The 8,576-nt window shown below is 44.5% G+C and overlaps 1 protein-coding gene across 1 annotated transcript in view; it reads right to left on the bottom strand.

Moving 5' to 3' along the window:
- Nucleotides 1–3,217: 3,217 nt before the first annotated feature.
- Nucleotides 3,218–8,576, bottom strand: part of Edem1 (ER degradation enhancing alpha-mannosidase like protein 1) — a 38,099-nt gene continuing 32,740 nt past the window's right edge. The window contains exons 11-12 of the mRNA XM_052174472.1: nucleotides 8,064–8,267; nucleotides 3,218–7,039 (exon numbers count right to left, since the gene is read on the bottom strand). Of these exons, the coding sequence (XP_052030432.1) occupies nucleotides 6,950–7,039; nucleotides 8,064–8,267 (294 nt within the window). The 3' untranslated portion in view covers nucleotides 3,218–6,949. The remainder of the gene's footprint in view (nucleotides 7,040–8,063; nucleotides 8,268–8,576) is intronic.

Below are 8,576 nucleotides of genomic sequence, written 5' to 3'. Positions count from 1 at the left end.
ACTCAGCTACTTCCCATGCCCGGAGCTAGAGCTTCAAATTGACCCATGGCAACATCTATCTACCCCATCTATGAACTGCTAGAGTCCATGAAAGGGCTGATCCTGCACATCCAATGCTGCACTTCCATGGCACAGACTATCCGAGAGAAGTCCCCATAAGGATCTAGTATAGATAGTGTAGCAGAAGGCAGAGGCCTTGAAACAGAGCAGTGACTCATTGCAACAAACATTTGCAAATAAAGTTGTGTGGACAGAAGAGTATACTATGTGACACAGTACAACACTACAACTTTTATGACAAGATTTTTTTTTCTTTTTTCTTTTCTTTTAGGGGAGAGATTGCAAGGGCAGAGGGCAGATGCAAAGGGACAGGAAGATAAATGGGATTGGGATGCATGATATAAAATCCACAAAGAATCCATAAAAAAATAAAAATAAAATAAACCTGACTACTCACCACAGACAGACCAGTTCCCAGGGATGAGTTTCAAAACATCCCAAAGAAAGTCCAACTTGCAAAGGTGGTTGGTGTTTGAGGAAAACCAATCTCTTCAAGGCAGGCTTTTCTGTGTACTGAGCCAGTGCCAACCCCCTCCCCAAAGTAACCTCTTCACATGCCCACAAAGTCACACAGAATACTCCAAGTTGAGGTGAAAGGTCTTTATTTCCTGAGGCATCAAGGGCTCTAAAAACTAGCACTCTCAAGTTCCTAAAGTCCAAAAGCCCAACCCAACCTCCTTCTCCCAACCCTCCGGGAAAGCATCCCTGATGAGACCTGCTAACTGTGTTCTCTAGGGATATTCATCTCACTTCCCTCCAGCCTCAGACTATAGAGACAGACAATTAACCATGGTTCCCAAAAGAACTTGAGGTCATTTGTCCAAACTGATCCAAGTGTTGATTCCAGGAAAGACCAATTCCCCAGTGCATTCAGGGGAGAACTAGAACTTACGCCAGTCCCTGAGGTCTGGGTGTGGGTCCCACAAAGACTGGTGGCACGAGGGCACAGTAACCACCTGTCACCACTCAGGCGTCATATTCTAAGAAGGTAGTACACTTCTCTGACCACGTGGCAGAAAGAACAAGGTAACGATTTTAGATGCTGCCATTAGCACGTTCTGACAAAATGGCACTGAAATTCACCTTGCCCTCCTGAGATGAACAAGAAACTACATGAAGGGAACAGCTAGCTTCAAGCCACATACTCAGAAGGGACAAAATTTCCAGTCAGGCCTTTCTGAGACTAGCCTACATATATACCCTACCCGTCCTACACTCCCTGTTTAAAGTCAGCTATGATGGTACGCACCTGCCACCTTGAGGATCTCAAAAATACAAAGATAGTGTGATAGCTCAGTGACAGAATACTTCTTAAAGCCCTGGGCTTAATCCCAGAAGGACTGACATGCATGTGTGCACATTTCTCTCTGTCTCTGTCTTTCTCTCTGTCACACACAGACACACACATCATACTCATGAAAGCAAACATATGTAAATTCAGTGACACACATACACCGAAGTAAGACGGGGGCTTGGGAGGAAGAGTTTAGTAGGAAGGTGAAGGGACTAATGGACAATGAAAAGTCTGGTTTTTAAAACTCTTAGAAATTGTAAATAATAATAATAATAATAATAATAATAATAATGCACAAGCAAGCAGGCATGGTGGTGCTTGGCTTTTTTTAGTCCCAGGAAAAGGGAGGTAAGATCAACTGATCCAGTTCAAGACCAGCCTGGGCAGTAATAACTGAAGCACCCACATTGGGCTGCTCACAACTGCCTGCAACTCCAGCTCCAAGGGCAGTCCACAGCCTCTGGACCCCACAGGTACCTGTGCTCACATGTACAGATGCACACAGGCACCTGTAATTTAAAATAATCCTAACTTACCTCACACAATGTAGAGACACAGTCCCTGGCTCTCAACGCTGCTGCTCTGTGTCTACATGAAGGTCTGCTCCAGAGCACTCAATACTATCCAGCCAAAGACATATGCTCTTAATTATTAAGGCAAAGAAGGGAAAACGGGATAGACACCAGAGACAAAATTCCTGGGTTCTTTTCTGTTGTCTCTGAACTTGGAACAATGTGGTTTTGTGGGTGGTTACAAAGCCACGGTCACACCTTAAAACAGTAGAGCATTTGAAAAAAAGAATTTACTTTCCTTTGTGTGCACATGAGCAAGTTGGTGCATGTATATGTTCATGTGCACACCAGTGTAGATGCTGAGGGAAGTCAGAAGAAAGCGTCAGATCCCCTAGAGCTGAGGGTGCAGAAGTGGTGAGTCACCTGAAAGCCAAAGAGCTCTTCACTGCTGAGTGGCTCTCCAGGAAGTCAGCACTCCTTCACAGAAGTCAGAGCTTCCTATCTTAGGGCCCTCTCCTAAGCCTACCACACTGCTCAGTCTCAGCTATTTCACAGTTGCCTATGGCCCAAAGCTGGGTCGCTGAAATGCCACTAATAAGTTTACCACAAGGAGCTAAGAGAGCAGTGCAGGGGAGGGCAGACCATCACCTCTTCAAGGTCTCCGAGGACAGTGTCCCTACTTCACCAGCAAGGTGGCACCACTTGTATTTGTTTTAGGTTTTCTGAGACAGGGGTTCTCTGTGTAGCTTTGGCTATACTGGAACTCAATCTGTAGACCAGGCTGGCCTCAAACTCCTAGGGACCTACCTGCCTGTGCCTCCTGAGTGCTTGGATCAAAGGTACGTGCCACGACTGCCTGGCCTGGCTTGTTTTTAATTAAAAACAAAACTCTCACTATGTAGCTCAGGCTAGCTTCAAAAAATTCCTCAAGCCTCTGGAGCATAAGGATCACAGGTGTGCGCGTGCCCTTACTGCTAGGCGCCACTACTCCATCTTCACCAGCGAGAGGAGATGTGAGGTGCCTGCTGAGGACAGCAGAGAAGCAGCTCCAGAGCACAGGTAACCGACACTGAGGCTGAGCCACTGGCAGGGGACATACGAGGCCAGCAATGGGCCACCCGAGAGGGGACGGTCCACAGAGGAAGGAAGTGACGGTTTTGGAGAGTCACATCCAAAGTCAAACATAAAGCTGGGCAGACACTGCAGAGACTCTCACAGAGCAGCTTAGCTATTGAGAAAAACAAAACAAAAAACTAAAGACTTCAGTCCTCGAAGCTTATAATTTCTCCAAATGATTTTCTCTTGTCTTGCAAAAAGTAAATATATCCAAGCATGCAAAGGAGAAACACAGTGACAACTCAAAAAAGGAATCTTTTAATAAAAATTATTCATAAAAATCCTAATAAATTTCAAAGAACAAGATATTCCTTAGTACATTTATAAAAGAACATTTGGTCCTTTTACAAAACTCTCCCATTTAGTTTACATACAGCTCTTATTTACAGATTAAACATGAAATATTTATTACCTATGGTTACCAAGCGTATTGCACATCACAGAGAAACATTTGTGCATCTCATTAAGTTTTCCCAGAGTTTCCAACTCTAGACTTTTTATTTTATAGAAACACATTTACTTTTCCTGTATGTAATAAATAAAAACGCAGCTTGTGAGATGCTACGGAACACTAAAACAAAATACCCTTAAAAATATCATTTGTTTACCTCTCAGAAAGAGAAAATCAGTGAAGCAGAGTTTCACAGGTACTTGCTATCTTTAGGATATTCACATCCAAATTCAAGAGGGACCTTAACCCTGGACCCTGCAGAGACAAGGCCACAAGGCCCGCTCCAATTCACAGGGGTCCCTGCCCTGCAGGGAAGAGGCACTAGAGTAGGTGCTGGACAGCTAGGAACAGCAAAGCAAAGATCAGCACCTTCTTCTCAAGTCCCTGCTCGGCCACTCTGTGCATGTGCCTGAGGTGACCCAGCCCTACCCTCTGACCAGCACTATGTCTCCATGTCAAGAGAACAAGACCCCAGAGCCCAAAGGAAAAGATGTCTAATGTAGAGCCTACAGGATCCAGAGTGAAGAGGTGCAGTGGACACTTATTCACTGAGCTGGTGGTTGATGGAAGAGGAGTATTTTTCTTGAGAGGAAAGGGAAGGCAGGACAGAGACAACTGCATTTACTGAAACTAGTAAACCATGGGCTCTCCGATTCTCCTGAGGGCAGGTACCACCCTCGCATGCTTACACTTCAAAACACAGAAAACTATTTGAATGTCATGTGCAGAGGCCACAGTCCAAGACAAGAAAAGCCCAGATTTCAGAACTAGAAATCCAATTACAAAAAGTGCACTCTTAGCTCTTAGCAGAAGAGCAGGAAGAAACAAGGGAGGCTTTAGAAAACAAGCCTGTTTTCCACAGCAACCAAAGCTATCAGAAAAGCCACCAAACATTCCTTTGTCACCTCTTCTTCCAGGAGAATGGAGTTGCCCTGTCATAGTATTTAGAGCAGCTAAGGTAAGCCTGTTGGTTGTAGAACAGGGCTCCACCACACCTAAACATAAGACAGCCTGCCACATAGTTTGCAACTGTGCACATGTTGACCAAACTGGACACTACTCCTGGGAACACAAGCATGGTTACAAACATCCCTGAAACTATCTGTTCACATTCCAGCCATTCCTGGAACAAAGCAGTGAGTTAGAAAATCTCTACCCATATTTCAGCACACAGATTGGAAGCAACAGCAAACATACTATAAGATATACATCACGGTTGCTGACATTCAGAAATCAAGCAAGTCAGGTTCAAACTTGACTCAGATAATGTTCTTTGTATGACTGGCAGTAGACAGTGATCTTCATCTAGCCCCACAGGTTTGGCTTTGGTCTGAGCAGTCTAGAAGCTCAGTAATAGGATTTATAGGCATGACCTTACTTACCCTCGGCCTTTTCAGCAGGTCGCAAATCTAGTTCCCAAAAGTCAGGAGAGTTTGCGTGTCTGCCTGCACCCCATGGCCCACGGGTAGCACTCAAGGCACCGTGGTCCTTCCAGACACAGATCACTATTCCAAGAGCACAGGAGGAAGAAGAAACCCAAGCTTAATCAAGAGCAACGGGTGAAGAGCCCGGATGAGAGAACTTTTGGGTGCCAACATTCACTGCTGTTGCCAAAATAAGCAGACAGAGGGATGGGGAAGGTGGTAAAGAGAAGCCTGCGGGGCGCATTTCACTGTCCCTAGGGGTCATTCAGTCACAGGTGAACGTGCCTGGAGCAAAGGGAAAGGGGTACACACACTGGCCTGTGCACGCATATGTTTAATACTTTTACTGAGTTATCAAAAATAGGCAAAACAGATAATCTACTCAAAGAAAGCTTTCTATACAGTAGATGAGACACAGACACTGGACACACAGAACAATGCTTGTGAAATCAAAAGAAAGAAAAACAGAAACATTCAATATTCTTAACAAATAAATAAAACCAATTGCATAGTAAGTGTTTAAAGGAAGATAGTCACTACTGAAACCCCCTTTCTAAACATGTCAAGGAACTAAATTATATTTATTTTCAAAACAGTACCACATATTGAAGAAAGATTATAATTTCTCCCTTTTGACTAAAAATCCAATGATTCAGAAGAGGCTTTTTTCCCTGGCTATAGGAGACTGGAATGAAATAATTTGAAGTGTCTATTAACAGTGCAGAGGGAAGACATAAGATATGTGAGGTTGGACCAGCTTTCTCATACATGTCTGCCCTTTACCTAGGATGCCCTGACCTATCCCAGTGCACGGAGCCCCGCCCAGCAGGCTAGGCCCTGCCTTTTAGAACAGCCTATGCAAACTTCCCCTTTGCAGAGCTTCCCGGTTCACCTAAGTAAACAGCAAAAGCACTTTCGCATATGTCCTCCTTTATGCCTGGCCAAAATCATAGGTTAAAAGGCAAAGACTGGCAAACTGGTTTCCAGGAATCTTCCTCACATACACCCTGTTCCTTATTGGTCCCATCATATGGCAATACAAAACGAGCTGTCTGTAGCAGTGGTAGTGACAGCCCATGGCCCAAACAAAACCCATAAGGCACTAATCTAAAGTCCATATCACACAGAGAAATGGCTCAAGGATGTCAGAAAGTCATCTGATCATTTCTTTGTCCCTGATTAGCTAATTGGCACTATACACACACACACACACAGACACACACACACACACACAAACAAAAAAAAAAGACAACCCAACAACAACACCAACCATAAGTTTAACCCAAAGACAGTCAGCATTGTGCATCCTTAGTTATAAAACATGAGGGATGGAAGCTCACAATCCTAGGGCTTTCCTCTCCCTAGAAGGCACCTGGTTCTGAACCATAGGAGTTCTTCAGGTAAGGTGATGTTCAAAATAAATGCTAAATACAGTATAAAAGATCTCTTAGTTAATCTCTTAGATTTCAACTTAACTTTAAAGGCTGCCTGTCAGATTTCTAGCTAGACCATTACACTAAAACAAGTAACACTGAATAAATTACTTTAGGATGCAAATAAACCAGGTGAATTTCCCCCATGTGATCCAAAATCGCAGCTGGCTATCTTGGAGACAGCCCATGATCCCGTAGGAGAGAAAAGGGATGATACTTTGATTGCAGTAAGTAGTGATGCCAAGTGAACCTCAGGACCTTTGCACAGGAATTACATTCCTGATCCTCTAGCAAAGAGGTAGCAATACTTCAGCACAGCAAGTCGGGGCAGAGCAAGAAGACTGGGGTCCTGTGTGTAAAGGCAGGAAGAATATTCCAAAGAGGCTATATCCATTGTGCTTAACAACATCAGCATATCGCAAGAAGCTCCCCTCGTAGCTTCCCGTTTCTAATTTTATCCTTCAGAAAAAATAGAGTATTTTATTAAACAGAAGGGAAACACTAAAAAACACTAAGTGCAAGATTCAGCCAGAGGTGAGGAAGAGCTGGACAGAAACTTGTATAGCATCACAGATGGACAGACCCCACCACTCCCACCTCAGGGGAGATTTTGGTATGCTTGGATTTGCTTTATGGTCAGCCACATTGAGGTGAGCAGGTCAAATCAAGCCAACCATCTGGTCTATCTGGCGCATGTAGATGCTCTTTAAGGGCAGGGAGTATCTCCTCTCATCAGGAACACGATTGCACTGGGAAGACCAAAGGGAGAAGACATGTGAGATTTGAATTAAAAACCCAGGGAACATGAGCCCATAGCTGGCAACATTTCAGACAGATGCCTCTCTGTTCTGGGGAGCTAGTCTGTGTGTTAGAGTGCAGTTGGCACAACATCATCCCTGGCCTTTTCCCCTTACGGGGCCAGCAACAACTTCCAGTCTCCATTTCTATCAAAAACGACTCCAGACACTGCCAATGTTCTGAATGAATGGCCTGACTCAACTACACAGCAAATTTGAAGCCAAAGAAGACTACATGAGACACCTCAAAATACAATGGACAAAGTAATGTAAAACAGTGACTGTCCCATCCTACTGGCGGGTGGTGGGTAGGCTAGCTGAGCCCTTCTCTGTGGACCCTCTCGACACCCTCTTCCATTGTCTGGTGGAACAAGTGGATTCTCGTTGGCTACAGCAACTCTTCCTTGCCCCCTGGCTTCTTGTGGAAACAGCCAATGAGGACCGCCAGTAAGAGATGAAGGAGAGTATGAGGCACGGTGACACACATCTGTAAATCTAGGGATTTAGTGGCAGGAAAACAGGGGTTCAAAGCTAGTCGCCACTACACAGAGCTCAAAGCCAGTGTGTGCTACAGTAGCATGTGGAATCTTGTGTCAAAATAAAATAATTACAACCTCACTCCAGAGACATCAAATGAAGAGATGGGGAGTGATCAGGTGTTGGTACTGCTGGTTTTCTCCCTGGATGTCCCTGAATCCAGATCTAAGCAGTGGGACTTGCTGGTGGCCTCACTTCTTACGAGACTACCTCTCCAGGATGCCGGACCACTTTCTACCTACCCCTGCAGCCAGGACTGATATACTGCTGGTCCCCAATTTCTCTACATCCTAGTGGAACTTTGTAAATGTTCCCTTTATGAACTCTTGTCAAATTATAAAATTTGAGTGTGCCACCTATTATTTCATGTCATAACTCTTGACTACTAAAGCAATTAATATTTTCTCTTTTCCCACCTGCAGTAGAAAAAGCAACTCACATTAGAACTGGAGTTAATGACTCTGAGCTCCTGAGACTTAGGCCTGTGTACAAACTTTTCCTCTTGGTCCCGCTCCCCATCTTCAGAGAAGAATTCCTTCCAAGGCAATTCCCGAAGACGCTTGTCCACAGATATGATGTGGCCCTCAGTTGTAAACATGTATCTAGTTCCAGATTTGTGTACTGGATTCTCTTCATCAAATAGCTAAAGACAGAAAAAAAGAAGCAATAAGAAAACACGTTGGCTGGGCATAGTGACATGTGAATTAATCTCAGCACTAGGGAGGCAGAGGCAGGCAGGTCTTTATGAGTTTGAGCCTGGTCTACATAGTGAGTTCTAAGCTAGCTACGGAAGGAAGGAAGGAAGGAAGGAAGGAAGGAAGGAAGGAAGGAAGGAAGGAAGGAAGGAAGGAAGGAAGGAAGGAAGGAAGGAAGGAAGGAAGGAAGGAAGGAAGGAAGGAAGGAAGGAAGGAAGGAAAGAAGGAAGGAACGAAGGAACAAAAGCAGGCAGGCA

Source organism: Apodemus sylvaticus, chromosome 2 (assembly GCF_947179515.1).
Source record: "Apodemus sylvaticus chromosome 2, mApoSyl1.1, whole genome shotgun sequence".
Lineage (NCBI taxonomy): Eukaryota > Metazoa > Chordata > Mammalia > Rodentia > Muridae > Apodemus > Apodemus sylvaticus.
This window is presented reverse-complemented; position numbering and strand designations above follow the sequence as displayed.